Consider the following 27,905-nt stretch of genomic DNA (forward strand, 5'->3'; position numbering starts at 1 on the left):
GAGGAAAGAACTTTGTTCTGTGGATAGGAGGAAACCCTATCTAGTACTCCGAAGAGACCACCTCACAGACCCACTGGTCGGAGAGCAGGAAGACTTTACCGAATTGTGAACCTGCAAGCTGCCCCCCCACCTAGAGACAGGGAGGGAAGGCTACATACTTTGGCAGGATTTGGGTGCCGGCGTGATCGCTTACGCACCCAGGGACGGATTAGACCCCCAGCTGGGCCTTTGATGGTCTGGGAGGGTTTCCCATAAATAATACACACACATAGTGTGTATGAATATTATGTAGGAGTATGCAAACACCCTTGGAGGAAACCGGAGTACCCGGAGGAAACCCACACAGATACAGGAAGCGACAATGCAAGCTCCAGGCAGCTTGGTGTCAGTGTCCGATTCGCGCCAAGTAATGGAGTTAACCACTACACTACCGTGTAAATAACCTATATGAGACCCTGGACCAGCTGGTCCGCTAGCCCAATAACTTCGGGGGAGAGTCGCGCTCCTCCGCTGTCTGGTGCAAAATGCTCACTCCGTGAGTGACTGAGACCCCAGAGTAGCGGCCACAATAGGCCACCAGTCAGACCCCAGCATGGAAACATGGAAAGGGTCAATACTTCGGATCTGCCATCAGTCAGATCCATACAAGCGGGGGTCCCCGCAATAGGGAGAATGGTCACCTATACATGACACCCGGAGGGTCCACCACCTCTTGAAAGGGTTCTCCTCAAAGGGGCACAGGACTGCCCGGCGGTGAGGGACTACAAAAGCCCTCAGCGGCTTTTCTCATTCCACATCTAAGAAATTATTAAAGAAGGGCACAGAAGGAAAAAACCTACACTGAGCGGTCTGAATTGTGAACCAAAAAAGACAGAGCCCTCGGCGGAAATCCAGCTCCACTAACCAGCTGAAGAGAGTGCCGTACAGCAGTGAGAAGCGCACCCATAATGCCTTATCCTGCACCGACCCAGGTATCTAGTCCACGGCTCCATTACAGAGCATTCCCCAGGGGATAACCGGGGGAGGGGCACTCTTTTTAACCCCCGCCCATCCGCAGTCCGCCCCCACCCTGGCACAAAAGTGTCCAGGACCAATAATAAAGCCTCTGTGGGAATCCCAGGTGCTAAAAACCTGCTGCCATCACCAGCATGTTGGGGAAGGACCCAGATACTGACTCCGTAGCTTAAGAATATTTACATAAGCAAGATGGCCACTGAGCGCAGCATATGGAGCCTGGCGCGACCACATGCTGTATCTCCAGAAAAGCGGACCCCCAGCAATAAAATAAAAACATAGGCCAGGCGCACAGTCCCCTCAACCAGGTTCCCCCCCCCCCCCCCCGAACTTGTAAGACAGCAGAGGGAAAAAAAGGGAGGATACCCAAACCCCAGGAATGCTCAGCCGTACCACCCCCCCTAAGAGGGAGGGACTGACAAAAATAAAATCTTTTCCTCAGGGCGCTGGGCCCAAAGGGAGTCATACGTCGTCCTCCTTGCTAGGCAGAACGAAACTGAGGCTGCATGCTGCAGTGAGGAGGGTTATGTCTGGAGGGACCGCCCCCTGGGCAGGGCTGTTCAACTCTGTTAATGTAACATGTATTTAACCATTTAACATGTTTCTGTGTAGTCCTCTCCTGTAAACAGTGAACATAACCCACTTGTCAAGATTTAAGGTAGAGAGTTTATTTTTTTTCTTCGGGGGGTGCATGTGATCAACACAGGGCCTATCACCACTGTCCAGACAGAGGATTAGGGGGAAATGAAAACTCCTCCTACCATCTTTACTAGGAACTGATAGACTGCTAATGAAAAAAGGGTATTTATCAGTTTATATTTGCTAAAATAATTGCATTTCCATGTTCTGTGTACTGTGGGAGACCAGATATAGTGAATGTGGGTTTTGGGTTTAGTAACACTCCGAGTATACAGGTCTGTAAATGAAAAGAATCTCTAGATCCCTAAAAATGCTAAAGCTTCACAAGTGTCATACAGTATCTAAATGGCTTCATTCTGCACTACAACACTGATCTTGAAAGAATAAAAAACAAGAAAACATTTTGTTTCAGTTACCTGGAAAGCCTGACGGACACAGTGCAATTTTGCCAAAAAGTCCTGGTCATTATAACAACCCAGCAGCTCCGTTCTATAAAGAAAAAAAAAGAAAAAAACAAACACACCTACGTGAAGGGCCAAAAAATACCAAATACGGAAACAGTACCATTTTTAAATCAGGTTTAATATGTGGGAAAGGCAGCAAGAAGGGTGTTTCAGCATCACCAGCAAGTGTGTACCAACAACTCCAGATTAAAGCGGTGGTTCCCCCTAAAACTAATTTCTAACAATAGATTCGTAAGACCCGTTACACTGCGGGTAGGCTGGCTTTTTTTTTTTTTTTCGTACATACCGAGATCTCCCCGTCTCGTCCCTTGGCGGTGGGCGTTCCTAGTTGATTGACGTTCCTCGGACGGGCGCGTACGTGACGTCACGACTTTCCGAAAGAAGCCGAACGTCGCTGCGCATGCGCCGTATAGAGTCGGCTCTATACGGCGCATGCGCAGCGACGTTCGGCTTCTTTCGGAAAGTCGTGACGTCACGTACGCGCCCGTCCGAGGAACGTCAATCAACTAGGAACGCCCACCGACAAGGAACGAGACGGGGAGATCTCGGTATGTACTAAAAAAAAAAGCCAGCCTACCCGCAGTGTAACGGGTCTTACGAATCTATTGTTAGCAATGTGTTTTAGGGGGAACCACCCCTTTAATAACAAAAGAACGCTGCAATGACAAACTACAGGATAAAAAGCCAAAATGCTCTGCAGGTAGGTTCTGCTTTCTGTATGCAACTGAAGGTTTAGTTTTGACTATAATATCCCCCCCCCCCCCCAAACAAATAATCTAAAATACAAACATGGAACAGGAGATAAAACTTAAACATATTGCTTATACAGGGTGATCTATTGAAATCAATGGGTTAAGTAGCAGAATAAAGGTTAAATAAGGGCATTTCCTGGTTAAAGAGTTAAAGCGCAGTTCCACCCAAAAGTGGAAGCTCCGCTTATCCGCTTCCTCCCCCCTCCGGTGTTACACATTTGGCACCTTTCGGTCAAAAACAGGTATCCGCGGCGACCTACGTCATTTGTGGCCCCTCCTCCCCCCGCTGCCCTGTGGGAGATACAAACATGCCCCAGAAGACAGCGGGACCATTCAGAAAGCGCACCGTGACTCGTGCATGCGCAGTAGTTAACAGGCTGTGAAGCCGCAAGGCTTTACTTCTTGTTTCCCTTAGTGAAAATGCCAGCGCCTGCACCTGGAGCCAATGGACAGGTCAGCTTTGGGTGCAAACATTGTGGGCTCCCTGGACAGGTAAATGTCCATATATTAAAAAAGTCAGCAGCTACAGTATTTTTCCTCCCCCAGGCTGGAACTCCTCTTTAATTAATTCCCTGTGCACACTATAAACAAACTGTGTTAGCTGCAGCTCCCTTACTCACAGATTGCCATCTGTCAGGGAACTGAGATTAGTCAGCTAGTTTGTTACTTTTGTTATGTTTTACAAATGTTACACTGACTGCGATAGGCTGTCACAGTGATCATTCAATGAGGAAGGCTTCTGACAGGCTCTTAATTGTAGGATTGGGCGCTCATCTTTGAACAGACACCAGGTCTCATGGGCTGTGCACGGGAGGGAGCAGGGGAAAGGGTACAGGAGACGTCTTGTAGCTCTCTTGTTCTGGGAGGGCATCCAAGGACGTCCTCCCAGAACTACGCCCCCTGGGGCGTGCATCTGGTGCATTCTGTAATCATGGTAAAGGGCCAATCACACTGGCCTTTTACCATGTAATCAATTATGTCCAATCACAGCTGGTCACATGTAAACAAACTTGCCATTTATCGGCATTCCTTTCCTCACGCACTGTTACAGCGTGTGGAGAGGAGAGCCGGTAACCAGCAAGTGTGACAGGGGACATTTACACAGATAATCGGGGCACTAATCAGTGCAGCCTTATCAGCGCACTGAAGGAGAAAAGTTATACAAATACTGCAAATAAGTAACAAACTAAGGAAAAACTTTTTTTCTGTCTTTTTTTTTGTTTGTTTAGCTAGCTAAAGAAAAGTGGAAAATAAATACCACCAAAAAACATCCATTTGTGCGTTTTTTTCATATGGGTACAGTGTTGCATGACCACGTAATTGTCATTCAAAGTGCTACAGCACTGAAATCTAGAAATTGGCCTGGGCAGGAAGGGGGTGAATGTGCCCAGTATTGAAGTTGGGCAGCAAAAGTTTGAGGGTGAAGACAAACATTTAACATTGCCAGGGGTGTTTAACCACTTAAGACCCGGACCTTTAGGCAGCTAAAGGACCTGGCCAGGTTCTGCAATTCAGCACTGCGTCGCTTTAACAGACAATTGCGCGATCGTGCGACGTGGCTCCCAAAACATTATGGCGGACACATCGGACAATTTTGACACATTTTTGGGACCATTGTCATTTTCACAGCAAAAAATGCATTTAAAATGCATTGTTTACTGTGAAAATGACAATTGCAGTTTGGGAGTCAACCACAAGGGGGCGCTGAAGGGGTTATGTATGACCCAATATGCGTTTCTAACTGTAGGGGGTGTGGTTATAGGCGTGACGTCATCGATTCTGTATCCCTTTAAAAAGGGATCACACGATCGATGACGCCCCCACAGTGAAGAACGGGGAAGCCGTGTTTAGACACAGCTAACCCCGTTCTTCAGCTCCGGGAACCGATCGCGGGACTCCAGCGGCAATCGGGTCCGCGGGTCCCGCGGTCCCAGAGCTTCGCGACCCACGGCTGGGCACTAGCACAGGACGTACCTTTACGTGCATGTGCCCAGCCGTGCCATTCTGCCGACGTAAATGTGCAGGAGGCGGTCCTTATACTCTTTCAATGAATCCAAGCTCTGCAAGCTGAGATAACATGCACTGCATTGATACATTCACACAATTTCACAGTAACCATGAAATAAAACAAAGTTCAGGAATATTCCTTTATCCCATTGTTTTGCAAATATATGTACACTACAAACTGTATGACTGAATCGTTCCGATATCGCCGTTTTACTAACCTGACAGCTTATTACTTAAAATAGGAAACCTTAAAAAAGGTGTTGTAAAGGAAAAATAGGATTTTTGTACTCGCCGTAAAATCCATTTCTCTGAAGTTCATGGACGGACACAGCATCCTTTGACAGTAGGGTTATGCACCTTCCTTCCAGGAGAGTTTAGGCAGAATTTACAGCACTTAAAGCGTTAACAACCTTTCATTAGTTCAGCTCCTCCCAGGGGGCGTGGCTCCCCGGGCATAACTCACACCCTGCTCTAGCAGCCTCAGTTCGTAACAAGCAGTACAAACAAAGAAGGGGTGGTGCTGTGTCTGTCCATGAACTTCAGAAATGGATTTTACGGTGAGTACAAAAATCCTATTTTCTCTTTAGTTCATGGACGGACACAGCATCCTTTGACAGTATGGACGTCCCCAAGCAGTGTCAAAAAATTTAGAGGGGTGGGAAAAACAACACAGCAAACCAAGCTTCACCCCAAACAAAACCCCGGAGTTACTCAACGGAGGAACTCCAACCTTAAACTACCGCCTGTAACACCCTGCAGCCGAAGGAGGCATCAGAAGATACACTCACATCCACCTTGTAAAACTTTAAAAAAGTGTGGACCGACGACCAGGTGGCTGCCTTACACACCTATAACACAGAGGCTTGATGTCTGAAAGCCCAAGAGGCACCGATCGCCCTGTCGAATGCGCCGTGACCCGAAAAGGGGGCGCCCGCCCCTTCAGGGCATAGGCCTGAAGCACAACCTGTCGGATCCACCTGGATATGGTGGCCGACGAGACTGCCAGGCCCTTTCTGGGACCAGACACCGACACAAACAGTGAGTCCGACTTCCGGAACGGAGCCGTCGCCGATAAGTAAACTCGAAGGGCCCGAACCACATCCAGGGAATGTAAAATGACCTCCTTCGGGTTCTTCGGCTGAGGACATAAGAACAATGTCCTCATTAATGTGAAAGGCCGAAACGACCTTTGGAAGAAAAGAGGGCTGCGGATGCAGCACCGCCTTATCCTTGCAGGACAAGGCCTCCAATTCAGACAACCGTCTGATTGAGGTAATAGCTACAAGAAAAAACACCTTTTGTGACAGAGTCAACAAAGGGATCTTCCGAATTTCCTCAAAGGGAGCTCGCTGAAGCACCGAGAGGACCAAATTCAAGTCCCACGTGAGCAGTGGAGGGCGCACCGGTGGAGCCACATGACGGACCCCCTGCACAAACGTGCGTATCAAGGAGTGCACTGCCAAGGGACGCTGAAAGTAAACAGCCAGAGCAGAGATCTGGCTCTTGACCGTGCTCAAGGCGAGAGCCTGATCCACTCCCCGCTGTAAGAACAGCAGAATCCGGGACACCACGTATGTACGAGGGTGCCACTTCATCTCCTCACACAGAGATGTAGGCTTTCCACGTACGATGGTAAATCTTTCGTGAAGTAGACTTCCGTGCACGCAGCATGGTAGAGACCACCGAGCCCGACAGGCCCCGGTCCTTCAGTACCTGGCTCTCAACAGCCACGCCGTTAAAGCCAGCGACTGTAAAGCAGGGTGGAAGATCGGACCCTGCGACAGAAGATCTTCTCTCAGAGGTAGACGCCAGGGGGGGTGTCTGCCACCAGACGCACCAGGTCCGCGTACCAGGAGCGGCCAATCTGGGGCTAACAGTATTGTTGGAATCCCTTCGGCTTCCACTCTGCGCAGCAGGCGAGGAATAAGCCTCAGAGAAGGGAAGGCTTTAAATTAGGTGATAGTGACCCCAGGGAGCCACCAACGCGTCTGACCACGGGTCTCTTGACCTGACCACGCATCGTGGCACCTTTCGGTTGAAGCGAGACACTAGAAGGTCCACGTCTGGAGTGCCCCATTTTCGGCACAGACCCTGAAACACCTCCGGGTGAAGAGACCACTCCCCTTGATCCAGTGTTGTGCGACTTAGGAAGTCGGCTTGCCAATTCTGAACTCCTGGAATATACACGGCTGACAGAGCCGGAACGGACCTTTCGGCCCACCGAAGGATGTGCGCGACCTCCGTCGCTGCCGCTGAGCTCCATGTGCCAACTTGATGATTGACATACGCCACGGCTGTGGCGTTGTCGGACTGGATCCTGACCGGTCGGCCCTGCAGCTCCAGGGACCACCTTGCAAGGCACAGCTTGATTGCTCGGAGTTCCAGAATATTGATCGGCAGGCGGGACTCTTCCTGAGTCCAGCGCCCCTGGGCTGACTGAGTGCCCCAAACGCCCCCCCAGCCGGAGAGGCTGGCATCCATCGTGACCACTGTCCAACGGCATGGCAGAAAAGACATCCCGGTCCGAAGCACCGGAGACGTCAGCCACCACACCAGGGAAGACTTGACCAGTTGACTCAACTGAATCTGGTAATCCAGAGAAGATGGGAGCTTGTCCCAACGTGACAGAATCTCCTTCTGTAGTTCCCTGGTGTGGAATTGGGCATACGGGACCGCCTCGAAGGAGGCCACCATCAGACCCAGAACTCTCATGCAGAAGCGAAGAGACGACCACTTCTGGGTCGACAACTGCCTCACTGCAGATTCTTCAGTTTCTCCGATGGGAGGAACACTCTCGCCTCTGTGGAGTCCAGGACTAGTCCCAGGTATTCCAGCCTCTGGGACGGAATTAACACTGAATTCTGGAGATTCAGAAGCCAGCCGAACTCTTGGAGAGTCTGACACGTGATAGACACGTCCTCCTCTAACTCTGAGCCTGAGGAAGCTTGCAGGAGAAGGTCGTCTAGCTATCCCACGATAGCGATCCCTCGCTGCCTCAGCAGGGCTATTATCGGGGCAAGGCACCTTGGTGAAAACCCGCGGTGCCGAAGCCAAGCCGAACAGGAGGGCCACAAATTGAAAGTGATCCTCTCCGATCACAAAGCGCAGAAACCTCTGGTGCTTTGTGCATGTGGGAACATGCAGGTATGCGTCCATGATATCCAAGGACGCCATGAAGTCACCCTGATGGAGTGCCGCTATCACCGAGCGTATCGACTCCATCCTGAATTTTTGCACCTTGACAAAGCAATCGAGGGCCAGGATTGGACGGACCCCTTTCTTCTTGGGGACCACGAACAGATTGGAGTAAAACCCCTGAAACCGTTCCTGCGAGGGAACTGCCACGATCACCCCCCTGTCCAGTAGATCCTGGACAGCCCCTGACAGGGCCTGCCGGCAAACCGGAGGGAGTTGGAGGTTGGAAAGAAAAAATCTCTTTGGGGGACAAGAGAGAAACTATCTTGTACCCCGAGGCAACCACTTCGCAAACCCAACGATCGGACAGAAGAGACCTCCACCGATCCGAGAATTCGCGAAGTCGGCCCCCCACCCGAGACCCGGGCGGGGGCAGACCTTCATGCGGAAGCAGGTTTGTCCGCAGGCTTGTTGGGCTTGCGGAACCAGGTGCGCTTCTGCCCCGCAGCGGTGGCTTTAGCACCTTGCGGACCCTTTCCCGCCGCGCCGGGCGCACAAAAAAAACACTTTGGGGTAGAAAAGGAGGGTCCTTGCGGCGAGGCTCCTTACCCTTCCCAGACTGTAGAAGCAGCATGTTCTTACCACCCGTGGTATCCTTTATGATGTCATCCAGGGATGCCCCAAAAAGCCGTTCACCCTTAAAGGATCACTAAAGGATTTTTTTTTTTTAGCTAAATAGCTTCCTTTACCTTACTGCAGTACTGGTTTCATGTCCTCATTGTTCGTTTTTGCTTTGAAGTAGCTGTAATTCTGCTGTGATCTCCACACTTCCTGCTTGTCTGGCTCCTTATGAAAAATCTCATGGCAGTTTTTCACTGTGGTCCAAGCTGTGTGTCTAAAACTCCTCAGAACCAATCAGATTCATTTTAAAAACAAAACACTGCCCTGGACTTGTTTGTTTTTGTTCTGTGGGTCTCTTTACTTCACATAAACATGAAACCAGTTTAAAACCGAAAGTGAAACTAGAGGCACATTATATGATTGAATTTAATCTAGTTTTAATCATTTTTAAAAGGAATCAGTTAACTTTTATGTCTCTATACCCTGTAAACAGTCATTTCAGCAAAAAAAAAAAAAAATTCCTTTAGTGATCCTTTAAAGGGCAAATCCACCAAAGCCTTCCTAGAGGACTGGTCAGCCGACCAGCATTTCAGCCACACAAGGCGGCGCAATACCACCGCATAGACGGAAGCCCTGGAAAGCAAGGGGATCGTATCCATGGCCGCCTCACAGACAAATTTTAGACCTTGAACCAATTGTAAAGCCAGGTCCCTACAGGACTCGGAAGCGACCCGTTCCTCCAGCTCCTGCAGCATGAGCTTCGCCCTTTCAGTCCGAGTCTGACACCAGGGTCCCAGCCAGAACCGGCCTCACCGCCGAACCCACAACAGTGAATAGGGAGCAGGCCACAGCCTCCACTCTATCAGCAGGGTCCTTAAATGCAGGAGCCCCTTCCATAGGCAACGTGGTGGCCTTGCTCAGTCTGGACGCGGGAGGGTCCACTGACGGAGGAGAGACCCATTTTTTCAAAAAGTCCTCAAGGGGGTAACGGGTTGCAAAGTTTTTGGGAACACTTTAGCGGTGCGTGGCGGTTTGCAGAACCCAAAAGGGGCTGGCACAAGTTTCAGAGTATCACGCACCGCAGAAATAAGAGCTCCAACAATTTCCTTGTCAGCAACTGACCCTGAAGCAGAGTCATCCTCACTGTCCTCGTGGGTTAGGCCTGCATCCTCTGACACTACAGAACCAGAAGCAGCAATAGCATGTTCCGATTCTGCGTCAGAGACATCCCCAGAAGCAGGCTCAGGGAGGAGGAGATTTTAGCCCCCATTCGGGCACTAGCCGCTTTAAACCTGGCGAGAAAAGACTCCAGGACATCAACAGATGTGACAGGGGGAGGGGCGTCAAGGGTTAACTCAGGCATTGCTGGGAAAGAAGTCCCTGGTTCAGGCTCCATAATGTCCCAGCGCTGTGTCACCCTTACTGCAAGGCAGGAAAAAAAAAAAAAAAAAAAAAAAAAAAAACACTGGTCACCTCCTGGCTGCTAATACAGAGTATAGGGGCCCCCTGGGAACTCACCACCCCTCCCGGTGCAGCGCGGTCTGAGAGAAGCCCAAGGTGTGATGAGAAGCCGGCTGCACTGCGTCTGTCTCCCTCAGGCAGATTTGCGGTCTTTTTTGCAGCGCTAAAACGGTCACACGAGGCCAAACGAATTTCCAAGATGGCCGCCGAATGTGTAAAAAAACAGCACAGGACCACAAGAAAATGGCCGCCGAGCTATATAGAGCACGACTCCGGCAAAATGGCGGCCGTTGCGCATTTAAAAAGACAGTGACAGCAAAAACAGCACAGCACAAAATCACACCATAGCACACAAAAAAAGGCCCTGTAGTGAACACACACAGCCCCCTGCAGTGAACACACTCAGCCCCCGCTACGCACACAGGTCCAGGTGTACCAGAGACCCCAGAAAGCCCCCCCTGACAGCCGCCACCCCCATAGGAAAGGAGGGAGAGGAAATAAAAGAGAGAGGAAAGCAGGGCAAGCCCTCAGTTGACCTCCCAGGGGAAAATTCCAGCCATACCACCTTACCTGAGCAAGGGGCCACTACTTACCCGTCCTGCGACCACCGGCTGGAGGTATCCCAGACAGAACCAACGTCCGCTAAACGGCATGGCAGTCGGTCAGACACACTGTGACAAAGTCATAAAAGACCGGTCATATGTGTGCCCTAGAACAAGATGTTCCCCGGCCGCCCCTGGAGCAACGGGGCCTGTCGTGGACGTCCCAAAGCCGAGCTGAGGGCCGGCACACGCTCGATGGCCAAACATGGGGGGGGACTACAAGAGTCAAGACCCAGCCTGTCACCCAGTCGGCTGTTGATAGAAGAATCACAGGATTCAAAAATGCAGGAGCAAAATAAAAAGCGAGAAAAATCGCAAGAAAGAAATCTCCAGAGTACAGGACTCCAGAGTGCCTGACCTCTTCTGTCGTTAGGCAGAAAAAAACTGAGGCTGCTAGAGCAGGGGGTGGGTTATGCCCGGGGAGCCACGCCCCCTGGGAGGAGCTGCACTAAGGAAAGGTTGTTAACGCTTTAAAGTGGAGGTTCACCCAAAAAATAAATTTTTAACTTTAGATCGGGCCCAATTACGGGAAGCAGAATCGGGTGTTTTGTTTAAAATCAATGCAGTACTTACCGTTTTAGAGATAGATGTTCTCCGCCGCTTCCGGGTATGGGCTGCGGGACTGGGCATTTCTATTTGATTGACAGCCTTCCGACCGTCACATACAGCGCGTCACCAGTTTCCGAAAGTAGCCGAACGTCAGTGCGCAGGCGCCGTATAGAGCCGCACCAACGTTCGGCAACTCGTGACGCGCTGTATGCGACCATCGAAAGGCTGTCAAATAGGAACGCCCAGTCCCGAAGACCATACCCGGAAGCGGCGGAGAACATCTATCTCTAAAACGGTAAGTACTGCATTGATTTTAAACAAAACACCCGATTCTGCTTCCCGTAATTAGGCCCAATCTAATGTTAAAATTTTTTTTTCGGGTGGACCCGCTTTTAGTGCTGTAAATTCTGCCTAAACTCTCCTGGAAGGAAGGTGCATAACCCTACTGTCAAAGGATGCCGTGTCTGTCCATGAACGAAAGAGAAATGTTTTTTCACCTTAATGCATTAAGGTGAAAAAACTTCCAAACATAACGGCCCCCCCGTTATACTTACCTGACCCCTCGAAAGTCCCGCGCTCGGCCCCAACATCCTCTTCGCCGCTCAGCCTGGGCGCTGCTTGGCTAGAGCGCATGGATTGAAAGCAGCGCAGCCATTGGCTGGCGCTGCTGTCAATCACATCCAGTGGCCGATCGTTGTATCACGGGAGCGTGCCCGCAAGGACTACACACAATGCAAGCTCTCTCACATGAACGTGTGTAGTTTGTGCGGGGAGGACCAGAGACAGCCGCCGAGGGACCCCAGAAGATGTGGATCGGTGCCCACTCTGCATAACGAGCTGCACAGTGGAGGCAAGTTTAACATGTTTGTTATTTAAAAAAAATATATAATTTTGTTTGCAACTACCAGCAAGAATAAGTCCTTGCATTTAAAGATCACCTGTGATTTCAGATCCACCATGGCAGCGCCAGTTAGCAGGCATCATCTCACCAGCTGCTGCCATGTACCTCACCTCGTTGTGTCACTGCCACATCACCAGCCGTTCTATTAAAGTGAATGAGACTGTCGGTGAGTCAACAGCAGGTCAGAGGAAGAGCCACTGTGGGACAGAGATGACCGTTGCTCTTTAAAAATTATGATTTAAATTAAGGTTTTTACTAGCGATTTAAATCAAATCCACCCTGCTAGGAGGAAAGATTAGAGCAGGGGTGTCAAACTCAATTTCATCGCGGGCCGCATCAGCATTCTGATTGCCCTCAAAAGGGCCGGTTGTATCTGTAAGATTAGATGTCCAGCGCATCCCCTTCCATTAGATGTCAAGAGCCACCCCACCATCAGAAGTTGAGTCCCCCACTCTCCCTTACATCACAGCGCACCCCCCTTTCCTTATGCTGCTGCTGGGAAAGAAGCTGGATGCATTCCTAAAAGCAGAAAGTAAGGGTCTGGAGGAGGACCAAAGGAGGGCTGGAGGTGCGAGGGCCACATAAAATCGCCTGGAGGGCCGGATTCGGCCGGCGGGTCTTGTGTTTGACACCTATGGATTAGAGGAACTGAATTTATTCTCTCTTGAGAAGAGATTAAGAGGGATATGATCAACATATAGCGGTTATTTACTTTAAAAGGTCAAAGAGGACAAGGGGCACTCTTTATGTCTAGAGGAAGAGAGATTTAATCTCCAAACACAGAAAGGTTTCTTCACAGTAAGAGCTGTGAAAATGTGGAATAGCTTTAAAAAGGTCTGGATTCTTTCCCAAATGTACAGAATATAACTAACTAGGTACTGACATTTATAGGTAAAGTCAGGAGGGACTTTTTTTTCCCCTGCTGGAGCGAATTGGATCATGCTTTGCTGTTTTTTGTTTTCCTCTGGATCAAAAGTGTATATAGGATTGTAAAAAAAAAAAAAAAGTCCCCCCCCTTTTATTGGTTGAACTAGATGGACTTGTGTCTTTTTTCAATCAGACCAACATTAGTTAGAGCTCAGATTTAATGTGCTGGTCAAGTCCATCCAACTCTGTGTCTGACATTACCTTCTCCCCAGACTGACAATGATGTGGTCTCTGTTACTCCAATACAGGAGATGTGTTACTGACTGGACCACAATGTGAAAATAAAGGGGGGGGACCCCTAAAATAATAAAATGAATGCAGCCACCATATTTAGGGTTTTGCAAGCTGCAATATATAATAGGTCTGTTATTGGGTTTAATACCACGTTACAGCATGTTCCAGTTTGCTCATGTAAATCTAGATTAGACGTAACAGAACTGGCAGCTCTGTAACAACTATTATGGTCAATTAATATGCAGCTGGTAGAGAAATGTGCTTACCTTATTGTTCTGCAAGCCACTTCTTCTGCATGCACCAACTTCAAGGCCTCTTCATATGCTGCAGCAAGCTTTTGAGGAATAAAGGGGCCCTCTTTCAGTTGTAAATTGTCAAACAGCTGAAAGTCAAATCACATGCATGAATACCAGCTCAAGGAGCTAAAAGAGTTGCAAGGTTGAGGTTTGAGATTAAGATCGAGGACATGGATTTTTGACCAGCACATTGCATGTGGAAAACTATACAGGCATTTCAAAGGCAAGCGGGTTCAGGCAGCAGAGTATTCTTCATTGTCAATAAAACAGAACAATGTTTATACCTCAGCAGCGGAGAAAAAGGACTCATCAGATATGGTGCTGATCTCATCATCCATCTGCAACATCCTCTTGCCTTCCAGATGAGGAAACATCAATGCTCCTTCTACATAAAGAAATGGAAGGATGTAAAATAATGTAAAGCGCAACAGCTGACCAAAGGGGAATAATTACTCTTTAAGGCTTGCTTAACACCAATGTGATGCGATTTTGGCATGATTTTCAGGGCCATTATGTAGTGCAACATTCATGTGACTTGGTTATGTTTTTGCATATTCTATGGCAACAAGTCGCGCCAAAGCAACGCAGGAACCTTTTCTAAAATTGCATTGATGTAAACAGGCACAATTGATAATAATGTAATTCCCCCTGTCATGCGATTATGTATGACTCAAGTCACATCAGAAATCGAAAACAGTGTTCCATGTTCCTTCCTGAAAAGGAAGCTGTACCCAAAGACGTGCAGTGCAAGGATACCCTTGCTTTTGCTTCATTAATTCTGTGTAGATCTGTGCTTCCTCCACCTCATGTTTTTTGGATCATTATCCCATCACATCAACTATCATTAAGGGGGCAGCTCTAAATTAAAGGGAGCAAAGCCCTGCTTCTCTACCAAGTTGGCCACCCCTACACACAGTTCAGATCCTCATTTAATTATGTAATAATTCATGATTCACTACCAGAAAGTACAGGTGTCCAGTGGCGTAGCATGCAGTCGCCCTGGGCGCAACCTTTAGAGGGGTGCAGACAGGGCCGCAGCCGCCTAAGGGCGGCAGAATGGAGGGGGGTGGGGGCAGGGCGGCAAAATCCAAATCCTCAGCCACTTGTATACCTAAAATAGCTTAAATACCTGTGTCCCCAGCAGGCAAACTTAAACCTCCACGCTGCTCCCGGTAAGAGAGAGGGCGCAGCGTGAAAGTTTTCGTTTACCTGCCGCTACTGAAAAAGCAGGGAGAATAGATCCAAGCATACACAGGAGGGCAGAGCGGTGGGAAGATCCCGATTATGAGCGTGTACAGGCAGCAAGCGCCACGCAAGGGGGGTAGGTGATCAGGCTGGGGGTGCTGGCAGAGGAGGAGGTTCAGGGTAGAGGAGGCAGCAGCTGCCACTGTCCCCCAAAAATCCTGCTGCAGATATTCTCCTGCCTGTGTGGGACAAATCTAACCCTCCTGTCCCTGATGCTGGTGTGTGTGTGATGGGGGAGGGGGTATCTAAAGGCCCACAGGTTAGGGGGCGCAAATTACTTGTCTTGCCCCGGGCGCTGACAAACCCATGCTACACCACTGCAGGTGCCACAGCTACGTATTGACATTAACAGGTTTTTATAAAAAATAAATAATTTTTCTATATTGATAGCTGGTTAATTTTTTTTTGTTTGTTTCAGTCCTGAATGTAATATATTTGGATACGCCATACATTCCTGTTGGAGCCCTGTGAATTATCCAGAAAATCCAGGCAAGACCTTCTCTCCTTCCTCCCATGATGCAGTGCATGGGATCCAAGTGGCAAATATTCAGGCCCGACCATTGTCACCTGGGGGCAGGTTGAAGGCAATTAACCCTGCATAAGCGATGACACAGACCAGTACTGATATTACACACAGTAAAGCATCAGCAGGTTAAAGGGGCATAGCAGCAGAGTTTTAAATATTTAATTGCTGAGAAAACAAAACTGATGTTTTGAAGAGGGACATAACACATTCAGATCACTCATTAGTTACCCAGATCCATCAACAGGTTATCTTCGGGCATGCTGGTGCCAAACTCTTCCTGTAGATTATACGCACGGCTCAACAAGGCTTCCAACCTGCCTGACAACTCTTTGGTCTGCAAAAAAAACAAGAACATTAAAATATCCTTATAACAAAATTTTTGATGATCATGTCCAATTAAACAAATGTTGCTATCAGCTGTGAATCAGTGTTAATTTTGGTAGCAAATTTTGATTTAGTTTTTAGTCTTAGGACTAAAATGGCATTTTAGTTTTAGTCCTATTTTAGTCTTCTGCAATTGTTTTAGTCGACTAAAATGAATTTCTCTTATTGTTCATGGACGGACACAGCCTTCTCAAGTCTTGACAAGTAGGTTATGTTCCTGTTCACAGGAGAGGACTAGGCAGAACATGTTAGATAATTAAATACATGTACTTTAACAGTTGAGCAGCCCTGCCCAGGGGGCGGTCCCCCCGGACATAACCCTCCTCCTTGCAGCCCCAGTTTTTTTCTGCCTAGCAATGGAGGACGTATGGCTCCCTTTGGGCCCAGCGCCCTGAGGAATTTTTTCGTTTATTTTCATTTCTTTTTAATTTTATTTATTTGAGACTCTATCAACTGCCGGCTGAGTGACATGCTGGATATATAGATCCTTGTAGTCTCCTCAGTCCGGCCAGCGAGCGTGAGCACACCGTAGCTATGGGCTGGGTCTGCCACGACATACCCCATGACTCCTGGGGTGGCCGGTGGGCTTTTTGCTCCAGGGTCCACATATGACTGGGCTGTGGTGTTGTCTCACTCACAGTGGACCAGGCCGACAGCTACTCCAATGTGGTTGTATGCCTGTCAGGAATGCGTCAGCGGGTCCTCGCATGGACGGGTAAGTACAGTCCTTCCTGCCTCGGCGGGTCGGTTTGGCTGGGCATTCCTGGGGTTAGGGGGGGGTTCTCCTATCCTCCCTTTCCCTGCTCTGTCATGTTTCCCTCTGCTGCTCTACTGCTGCTACTGGGGTGGACAGGGGACATAGCCAGTGGACAATCCACAACGTGTGGCAGGTGATGTGGCCAAGTGACGTGGAAAATCTGCAGCTTGTGGCAGGTTATGTGGCAAGTGACACGCTAAATACAAGTACACAGCTGCTCTCTCAGCTGCTACTCACTCTGGTCTCACAAAATGGCTGAAATGGTTAAATAATACTGTTTTTTGAGCTTAGGGAGGGTCTTATGATGTTTCTTAACTAAACGCTTATAAAACGCAAACGCGTTAAAACACAGCAAAACTCGTGGCAAAACAGGTGTTTTTAAACACTGGTTTTGGCCTTTAAAAACGTGTGTTCAACAGAGTTTGCACCGGCGTCCCGTGTGCATGGGGCCTTAGTCTTTTGACTAAAATGGCATTTTAGTTTTAGACGTATTCTAGTCATCTCAATTGTTTTCGCTTTAGTCGTATTTTAGTAGACTAAAATAGTATTCTATTAGTCGAGAAAATTGACACTGCTGTGAATGCTGGAATCAGATTGTTTGTAACTAGAGCCAAAACTTTTGACAATAGGATACTACTAGTTCCTTGCAAGTTTTGTAGCGGTTTGTGAAATGAGCCTACAGTTTCAGCTTTGACGCTAGTTTCTGGTCCAATTAGTTTCTTTTTTTTTTTACTTGGAAACAACCAACTTTATTCATTTAAAGCATATAATACAAAACAGGTCAAACACATTTGTCAATAAAAATGGTAAGGCACAATCAGACACACGTTTCCCCATCCTCTAGCCATCTGTCCCAAACCTTGGAATACTTTTGTGTGGCGCCCCTGTGTGTGTAGATCAGCTTCTTGAATGGCAAGGTGTCATTAACAGCCTTTTTCCACATCGGTAGAGTGGGGGGCAGGTCCTGCATCCATCTCTGGGCAATTACTTTACAAGCCAAGAATAATGTTTCCAATATGAAAATTGTGTGATATTTATCCACCTCTACGTCAGGCAACAGCCCCAGAATACACAACTTAGGGTCAAGTACCACAGGGGACCCCATATTGTCGTGTAGAAAGCGGACAACCTGCGTCCAGTATGTCTGAATATTTGGACAACTCCAAATGAGATGGTAAAATGTGCCACTTGTGGACTGACACAGATGACAGTTTGGATTGGGTATGCGTTGGAATTTGGCCAGTCTCAGTGGTGTTGGGTAGGCTCTGTGAACAATGTAAAGTTGTGTCAGTCTGACAGTTTAGGTGATGCAGTCTTGGTCCCTCAAGTATTTCATCCCAGTCTGCGCCCTCTATTGGGCCTACGTCCTGTTCCCAGGCCGTCTTAGCTTTCTGGGTAACCGCTACTGTACCCCGATGTCTATTGGTGCGGTATAGGTGCGAAATAAGTTCGGAGGGATCACTCCCCATGACAATATCTAGTGTCCAATTAGTTTCTGGCCCAATGAGTTTCAGTCACAAAATTATGGGCAGAATTCTCAGTGTTACTTGCTCATTGTGGCATAGTTTGTTCACATCTGTTTATGTGTTACTTCTATGCTAAACTCTTTATACTGACCATACTCCTTATTTGCCACAATTCTTGGAGTATTCTAACAGTAATACATATTTTAACATACAATGTTCTTAGGTCACTGGCCCTATGACGTTTTTCTGGACTTGGAGTTAGCTCATGGTCGATAGTCAACATTTCTTAATTCCCATTTTGGTAATTCATATATCTGCATTGCCAAAGTTACCACCACCCTAACATGATTGCATATATCCCATAAGTACAGTTTTGTATACTCACACAGTAAGGTGGGCTAAAAGGAATTCTTACTAGCCAAGGAGACCTACTTCAGAGAAGCCATAGTTTCTCTACAATGTATGAATGCTGGCCAAAAACAGCTGTATGCATATATGGGATTGTATGATTTTTTTTTTTTTTATGGTTGAACTGGATGGACTTTTTTTCAACCTGACTAACTATGAAACTATGAATATATAGTTCTATAATAGTAGGCTGTATCTGTGCAGTGTGTATTAGTTCTAGTGTGCTTCAACCTATTCGATAAATCATGTTTAAATATCCCAACCACCATCACCCAAAAGGGGAAGCCCAAAAATACATTTGCTGGCAATAGCATCCTAGTGAATATGAATCTAGTGGTGGTATCTCTGACCAGCACCTTCATCTTCTCCTGTAACTGACTTTACATGTTCAGAACAGTTCTCTATGATGCTGGCCTAAATGAGGTGGAACAGTGTCCATTTTATGACACCCTGATATGGACCAGTGCAAAACAAAGTAATTTAAGCTACGTACAGGGAAAAACGTGGGGCTGCGGTTGCAGTCCCCTAAAAGACATCGACAGTACAATTTTTCAAAGAGTGTGAAACAAAGCTACCCCTCCCCCATTCACTTATGAACAGTTGTCAGGTTAGTAAAACTTTGAATCCCACAAAACAATTGGCCCACATATATCCAGCCTTAAACAAAAATGGCTACACTTTATGTGAATTCATTTGAGCAAAGTGTATTATGTTCTGGGAACTCACCTCCTGCAAGCTTTCCGACATGCTGCCTCCATAGAGTTCAGTGCATGGAGCTGTAAGGGTGCTGGAGCTGCATCGCTGGCCTATGTTCAGAGCCTGCTGCCACTTATGTAAAGCCTCTTCGAATAGCTCCATTCCTAGCCACCAACACAACAAACAGGAACATCCATTTACAAATACATGTATGTGTCACTATAAACCTCAGAATACTATACAAACAAAAGGATATTAAAAAGGGCAAGTATACTTTTACACACAAAAAAAAAAAACTTACACACCTGCCTAGGAGGTCGGAGCGGAAGTTGACTATGTTTACCTTCTGCCAGCCTAAATCTTCTTCCTGCTGTCCATATCTGTGCAGTCAATCCCATAGACCGTTAAAGACATTTTCTCAAAGCAGGAGACCCTTGGATAATGGAAATAAAATCCAGACCAGCAGAAGATAAAACTGCACTGGGCTACAGCTGCATATACCTGGAAAGTATTCAGCTCTGTGGGGGGAGAGCAGGCTGGAGGCTGTGGAGGGATTTGCGCCTCTTTCACCCAGCAGTTCCGATCAGGTCTGCCTGTCAGTTTTTCAGGCAAACCTGATTGGAAGGTCCATGCAGCCTTATGGACTTGTACCCTACCCGAGTTGCTCCAGGTTCAGCAAAAAAAAAAAAAAAACACCACACAGAAATGGACTACACCATCTTCTGTTCTTGCTCATATTGGAGGTAGCCTGATGTAAGCAGACAAAGTCTATTTATACTCACATGTGGCAAAATTGAACAGACATGCATGCGACACCCATCTTGTTTGGTTCAGTCAACTTTTATTTCGTGCAACCTAGTGTGTACCAGGCTTTAGGGTCTATGAAGATCTATCAACAAGCTCCTTGCAGAAGTAAAAGGAAATGGTCATGAGGAAGACATGGAGGCTATCATTGCTGGCCTTTCAATCTAAAAATGTCAATTCAGTAAAACCGAGTCCCCCAAAGTGGGCAATATTGACCACCAAGATTTGAGGAGACTAACCAGGCAGTTGATAAATGGCTGGGGATCAAAAGGGAGTCACCAAATGTCTAAGGGTTAATAGGCAGTCCAAAAATAATAGAAGGTTGAAGGCGGTCAATTAATCTTTTGGGGGCGCCGAGTTTCACGCCAGGCTTTAGTCCTGTAGATTAGGTGGCTAGTGACAAGACAGTGTTGCCAAGGATTAGATGGTTGGCCTCTTATACCAACAAGCTTTGTGTTGGGTGTTTGACCTTCTACTTTCTCCAGGGAAGGAATATGCACATGTGTAGAACTCCTACTCCCCCACCTCAAACTGAAGCACCAGTATATTTTCAACACCCATATTTTTTAAATATTGTCTATTTTTATGAAACCAATATTATAATTTGTGGTAATTAAAGTAGTATTTATTAAAATATGTTTATGTAGTAAATGTTTCGGGGGGTCGATGAATAATCTGAAACTTCCTAAAGGGGCCAAAGAGCTTGCTGTAAATCAGTCACCTAGAACCAGCATACAGAAAAGTATTTTTCTGATGTCCCTGATCTGACAACTCATTCTTGGTCTGTGACTAGGACCACTGATGCTAGTGGGTCATCATAACAGTCAAATAGTTTCAGAGGGTCTGCAAAGGCAGCACCCATTATGTTATCAAGACAAGTTCACATTAAAACGGCTGAAAGCTTTTAGCCATTTTGCCATGCACTGATTGGATGCAAGGGAGATATCCTACCATGCAAAATGTCACTACTGATTACCAGACAAAAACAAACATACACTGTTCTATCATATGGTTGTCCATGGGGAAGGAACCATTGTGCAACTCGCATCTGCATCTAGTACATCCATCACTATTCTATGGCTGAAGGAATATTTAGGGGAGTCAGAGCATATTCTCATCAACTGATTTAAAGGCAAAGTTCACCTTGCCTTAGAACGATCTATACAGATAAGGGGCGACTGTGGACAAAACAAACTGTGCAGCTTTGACTAAAGTTGAATAAAGCCCTTGTTATACATGCAGCACATTTACTTATCTTATGAAGCCTGACTGAAACTTCAGAGATGCCATCATCCTTTCTTGCCTTGTACCTAGGACATTGCCAAGATACTATTGGCTCTTATTGTTCACTTCCACCATCACAGGAGTAAACTCTTTTTCTGAACCCCCTCACACACGTGCTTTCCCTCCCCTTATAATATAAATCTTAGCAATGTCCCAGTAACAAGGTAGGATGGGGTTATATTATCTCAGAGTTTTTCAGTCAGGCTTCATGAGATATGTAAAATGTCCTACACCTACAGCAAAGGCATTATTCAACTTTGGTCAGATCTGCAGAGTTTGTTTTTATCTACAGATTATCCCTCATCTGCAAAGGCAGTTTTTTGGTATAGGGGAACTTTGCCTTTAAATACAAAATGGCTGCCAAAAATATGTTTCCAACAGTAATATAGTAAACAACCTATAGCTATTAAACAGTGCTTGCTAGATTAAGTGTGTGTGTGTGTGTGTGTGCGGGGGGGGGGGGGGAGATGTTTTTCACAATGTTCCCATGAACTGTACTGATACTTTCGGTCAAGAAAATTTACAAAATACACACCCAATGTTATCAGATAGTATCAAATGATGCTTTCAGGTACAGAAATGGTACAACAAAAGATGGTCTCATCAAATAAAACTTTCTTGAATGAACCACCAACTTGAACTTATCCATTTCTTAAAGCGGAGCGTCACCCAAAATGCAAAGTTCCACTTTTAGGTTCTCCTCCCTCTGCAACATTACATTTGTTAGGTAACATTTTTTCCAGGGGAGGGGTACCTAGTTTTGACAGGTACCTCCTTTCCCCCTCCCTCCCTGCAAGTCTTCTGGGACACTTCAAAGTCCCTAGAAGACTGCAGGACCATTCACAAAGCACAGCGTGGCTCGTGCACGTGCAGCTGGCTGTAAATCCGCAAGCAGAACAGCCGGTTTCCCACAGTTGAGATCGCTGGGAACCCGAAGGCTAGTGAATAACTAGCCCGGGGCGAGGACGGCGCTGGATCTCTGGACAGGTCGACGTTCTGTTATTAAAACTCCTGTAGCTGCTGACTTTAAATGTAAAAAAATTTCAGAGTGGAGAACCGCTTTAAGTTATTTAATATCTATACACTGACATCTTATCAGCTTCATCAGATGATAGCTTATAGGGTTGCAATGATAGTGTTTTTTTTTTTTAAATCAGTGAATAGGAGTACCGATACTTGTGATCAAGTACTTGCCAAAACCAATTATTGATACCTTTGCGGTGCGATTTGAGGCCATACAAAATAAATAGGCTCAAATAGCACTGCAAAGAATCGAATGCGATTTGAAAAGGAATGTGGTGCAATTCCTGTCTTAATCGCATGCCGTTTCACCTACAGCTCACTCCTGAATGAGCCCAGGATGAAGTCACTATGACAAGCCTGGGTTCACACAAGAGGGGTTGGGGGAAACAGCTTGCGATTCAGACAGGAATAGCACTGCATTACTGTTAAAATTGAATGCGATTCTTTATGACATAGGCCTATATTTCAACCTGGTCCTCCATGGCCTGGGTTATAATTGAACTTGGTGTCTATTATGTGTTCATGCGCTATTTCTTATATTTATTTTTTTTGTTGTGTGTTCTATGTCGCCCCTGCGTGGGCAAACCATGGCTTGTTATAATTTTTTTGAAAAATTCAATAAAATATTGAAAAAGAAAATTGAATGCGATTCATTGCACTGCACCGGTGTCAGGTACGAATACTCATGCAAATGCTTAATGTTGGCACCAATACCGGTACAACCCTAATAGCTTGTACTAAATGAAGGATTCCACACACACAGGGGGTTATTTACAAAAGGCAAATCCACTTTGCACTACAAGTGCAAACTACAAGTGCAAAGTGCACTTGAAATTGCACTTGGAAGTGCAGTCGCTGTAGATCATGCAAGGAAAATAAAAAAAACAGCATTTTAGCTTGTACATGATTGAATAATAAAATCAACAGAGCTTCCCCTCCTTTCAGATCTACCCCTCAGATTTACAGTGACTGTTGAAGCTCTGTTGATTTTATTATCCAATCATGTGCAAGCTAAAATGCTGTTTTTTGTTTTCCTTGCATGATCTACAGCAACTGCACTTCCAAGTGCAATTTCAAGTGCACTTTGCACTTGTAGTTTGCACTTGAAGTGTAAAGTGAATTTGCCTTTCGCAATTAGCCCCCACAGTGTAGCTTATGAGCAACACAGCCAATCTGGTCACAACAACAAACTGAACTGATAAATAAAGCATAAATACATAAGTGAGCCATAAAGTGAACCTGGTGTAGAGTTAATCACTTTAAAGTCATTACCGAGGACAAAAGGGGCACTCTTGACATCTGGAGTTAATGAGATTTAACATCCACATAGGGAAAGGCTTCTTTGCAGTAAGAGCTGTGAAACAGTAATAGACTTCAAGAACTAGTTCTGGCCAGCTCAGCAGATTTTTTTTTAAAACAAATGAGCTGAATGCATTCCCAAATGCACAAAAATAACTGTATAACAACATTTATAGGTAACTACACTAGGGGTAGTTGATCCAGGGAACATGCAATGGCCTCCTCTGGGATAAAAAATAAATAAAAAATACCCCCACCCAGATTGGACCACGCTTTATTTTTTGTCTTTCTCTGGATGAGCTGTGGGTAGAGGATTGTGTACTTGGTGATTTTATATTTGTTCATTATTTTGTTTCTACTGGTTGAGTTAGATGGACTTAATTTTTCAACCTATGTCATGGGCAACAGAATCACTGTATTTCCCTAACCTTACATTATATGGGAGTCATTTTAACTACCCCGATCTAACACAGCAGATAAAAACAAATACCTTGACTATACAGGTTTTCTGCATTGGAATCATCCGCGGCCAACTGTTCATCCATCTCTCGGGACCCCCATGGTTCCAAGGATGGGGCATTTGCATTGGAGGAGTTGACTGCTACTACCTGCCAGAGAAAACAAGAAAAACACAGCATATAAGATGAGCTCTAAGAAAGAAAAAAAAAAAAAAACTGTACACGATGAAATATATATTTGAGAACAGTTTTACCTGCCAAAGGTTTTTAGCCCTGTCCAACCAGTCCTGAGATTAACACAGCTCTGACAATGAACACAGCCAGTTATGAAAAGAGCCTGGTCACCTCACTGCCCCTGTCTGGTCAGTGAATGAACCGCAGCACAATGATAAGTTACTTTGCTTTGACCTCCTGTTAGATAGTTCCTTTTTATCACATGCAGTGCAGCACACGACTGGTCCCAGGTATTGCCCCTCCCTCTCCCAGCATGAGTTCTGTAGTATCTATGAGAAAACAGGCGGCTGATATCAAGATCAATTTAGGCACTTACACTGTTGTAAGTAAAAATAGGATTTTTGTACTCACTGTGATACATTTGCCTATATGTCTCAGTGTACTGCTCCCTGCTGGCCATATGGGTAGAGGTAGAAAGGAATTTCATGTGTGATTCATTCCTCTGACAGGTTATTGACGTGCTAATGTCCCCTCACTATTCTAAAGGTTAATTGATCTATTGTGTTGTGTAAAGAAGATCTGTGTTTACCCTTAAAAGATGTGTATTGTATCATCAGGCTAAATGATTAGAGAAGTAGTATGTTAATTAACTCCCCTGATGTCTTTATCTAAAGAAACGTGTCTGCATGGTCGGCCCCGACTTGTCTCCTATAATCTGTATGGGAAACCCCACTGTGTGAGGGGGGCGTTCCTAACAGGCTGTAACCACATATAAGCTGAGTTTTTGTGTCAATAAAGTGTCTTGGTTCCAGCATCCAGTCTTGACTCATGTGTGGGAAATCCTGTGATGTTCTTGTATGGAGAGGAGGGAATGCTTGACGGGGATATCATACCGATACCGTCACAAATTGGTTGGCAGCAGCGGGATCTTCCCTTCTACTCTCCTTCACACCCGGATTCCAAGCAGACACTGGAAGAACTACTGGAAGGATTGCTAGCAACAAAACCAAGCGGGTCATCATAGCGGAATCAATGGAGATAGACCAGGAGGACGGGATTGCAGCAACGCCAGCAGTACAAGAGATGGATACACCAGTGATTCAGGAGGAGGAATCGCCAGCCAACAAGCTAATGAGAGAGAAGCTAGCGTGGTTCGGCCCGAACCCAACGCCGGATGTGGTGCTGAAAGTGATGGACCTGTTAGCGGAGGAGGCTAAACAAATAAGAGACGCAGAACTACAGAAGGCTAAAGAAATAAGAGACGCAGAGCTACAGAAGGATAAACAAATAAGGGACGCAGAACTACAGAAGGCTAAACAAATAAGAGACGCAGAACTACAGAAGGCTAAACAAATAAGGGACGCAGAACTACAGAAGGATAAACAAATAAGGGACGCAGAACTACAGTTAAAACTGGCAGCAGTCCAACAAGCAGCCGCACCTTCTCCGAACAGTGAGTACAGCACAGCAGACGCAAGGAAGATTCCGTTTAGCGCTTTTAAAGCTTTTGATGAAAAGGACTGTGAAATTGATAACTACCTGGCGGATTTTGAGCGACAATGTAACCTGCACCGAATAGCTAGAGGAGAGTGGGTTGCAATATTGTCAGGCAAACTGTCAGGCAAAGCTTCTGATGCTTTCCGGACCGTGCCAGATCAGGATATCCATAGCTACGCCCGGGTTAAAGAAGTGCTCCTGGCTCGTTATGCAGTAACCCCAGAGTCCCACCGACAGAAGTTCAGGGACTCACGCAAAACCACGAAAGACTCTTACGCAGAATGGGCATGCCAGCTGTCCCTGTCGGCCTCTAACTGGGTTAACAGCAGCCAGGCCACCACCGCAGAGGACATTTTGCAACTAATGCTCCTGGAGCAATTTTACAATCACATCCAGACGGATGTCAAAGATTGGGTGAGAGATCGCAGGCCCATGACTCTACCAGAGGCCGCGAAGTTGGCGGATGAATATGCGGATACTCGCAAGACAAACCAGGTCACACCACGGGTACAACCTCCACGACCAACGGCGCCCTCACACCCACCAGCCGCTAGATACCAACCTCCTAACAGACCGGTGACATCTAGCCCTCGCTATCCACGCCAGGAGGACAACGAACAACGCTGCTTCCGGTGCAAACAGTTGGGTCACTTCAAGCAGAATTGCCCCATGAATGACAACACCAGGTCAAATTGGTCTCAACCTGGGTACCGCCCACCAGCAGCCGCCCATTGTGTAGACTCGGCTTGGGATCCCCAGGAGCGGGGTCGGGAAGAACCATTGGGCACCCCTTACGAAGCCCTCATGGTACAATCTGCTATTACGGACAACAGGGAACACCATTGTCAGCTGGTCATGGGCTCCAGCCCTGAGCCGGAGGGGCCCTGGAGGGAGCTGGGCAGAAAGAGGCACCGCCGGCCACCCTTCAAGAAGAAGAGGTCCTGGAAGTCATATAACCAGCGGACCTGGGAGGAGAAGAAGCGACTGGAGGAGAGGGAGTCGCAGCGGGCGTCCCAGATGCGGGCCGAGATGTTCGCCAAGGGCCCACCGGTGGCCCCTTACACCACCACCCAGTTCCTGATGATGAAGGACCACGTGGAGAGCCTGCAGGACATGAGCAAGCAGGAGCTGATCCGTGAGTACATAGAGCTGGAGGAGTGCATAAGCCGCATGGAGGAGGAGAACAACCACCTGAGGTCACAGCAGGCTGACCCTCCCAGGCTCCATGAACTGGAGATGGAGCTGGAGAAGCTCCAAGAGGAGAACCGGCGGCTGCGGAGGGAGCAGGGGGTGGCTGACCTTATGGGGCTCTGAGTCCCCTCTCCCCCCCCCCCCCGGACTCTGAGCACCAGTGCTACAACAAATATAACTTTTCCTTTTTATGAATCTCCTGCGATTGTCACTTCAGAGCCATAACCTGCCCCCTCCCATAGCGGGACACCTAGACGGCGGCGCACAGACCCATTCGCTGTCTTCACACTGACTTCTGGTGACTTTGCAGATCGCACAAAGACTTGGGGACTGACCAGCGTGTGATCTGACGACCCGGTGACATACCTGAGTCTGAAGCAGTTGTCAAGGGAGGTCAGTCATGCCAAACGGAGTTAACCTCGGACTAAAAGCTCTGAACCCGTCAACCCTACTGGACCAGGGAAGGTCCAACCGGATTTGCCGGAGCAGGGAGCAAAAGGGGGGCCATTGTGATACATTTGCCTATATGTCTCAGTGTACTGCTCCCTGCTGGCCATATGGGTAGAGGTAGAAAGGAATTTCATGTGTGATTCATTCCTCTGACAGGTTATTGACGTGCTAATGTCCCCTCACTATTCTAAAGGTTAATTGATCTATTGTGTTGTGTAAAGAAGATCTGTGTTTACCCTTAAAAGATGTGTATTGTATCATCAGGCTAAATGATTAGAGAAGTAGTATGTTAATTATTCTGATTGCTTCAGTGTATTAATTAACTCCCCTGATGTCTTTATCTAAAGAAACGTGTCTGCATGGTCGGCCCCGACTTGTCTCCTATAATCTGTATGGGAAACCCCACTGTGTGAGGGGGGCGTTCCTAACAGGCTGTAACCACATATAAGCTGAGTTTTTGTGTCAATAAAGTGTCTTGGTTCCAGCATCCAGTCTTGACTCATGTGTGGGGAATCCTGTGATGTTCTTGTATGGAGAGGAGGGAATGCTTGACGGGGATATCATACCGATACCGTCACACTCACCTTAAAATCCTTTTCTCTGAAGTTCACAGACTGACACAGCTCCTTTATTCTTGACCT

At 46.9% G+C, this 27,905-nt stretch overlaps 1 protein-coding gene across 3 annotated transcripts in view; it reads right to left on the reverse strand.

The window, feature by feature from the left end:
• Positions 1 to 27,905, reverse strand: part of MIGA2 (mitoguardin 2) — an 83,188-nt gene that overhangs the window by 17,187 nt on the left and 38,096 nt on the right. For all 3 annotated transcript variants that reach the window (XM_040324690.1, XM_040324689.1, XM_040324691.1), the window contains exons 5-10: positions 23,985 to 24,102; positions 19,115 to 19,248; positions 15,602 to 15,707; positions 13,887 to 13,987; positions 13,573 to 13,688; positions 2,070 to 2,142 (exon numbers count right to left, since the gene is read on the reverse strand). In XM_040324690.1, the coding sequence (XP_040180624.1) occupies positions 2,070 to 2,142; positions 13,573 to 13,688; positions 13,887 to 13,987; positions 15,602 to 15,707; positions 19,115 to 19,248; positions 23,985 to 24,102 (648 nt within the window). The remainder of the gene's footprint in view (positions 1 to 2,069; positions 2,143 to 13,572; positions 13,689 to 13,886; positions 13,988 to 15,601; positions 15,708 to 19,114; positions 19,249 to 23,984; positions 24,103 to 27,905) is intronic.

The sequence above is a fragment of the Rana temporaria genome, chromosome 9 (genome assembly GCF_905171775.1).
Source record: "Rana temporaria chromosome 9, aRanTem1.1, whole genome shotgun sequence".
NCBI lineage: Eukaryota > Metazoa > Chordata > Amphibia > Anura > Ranidae > Rana > Rana temporaria.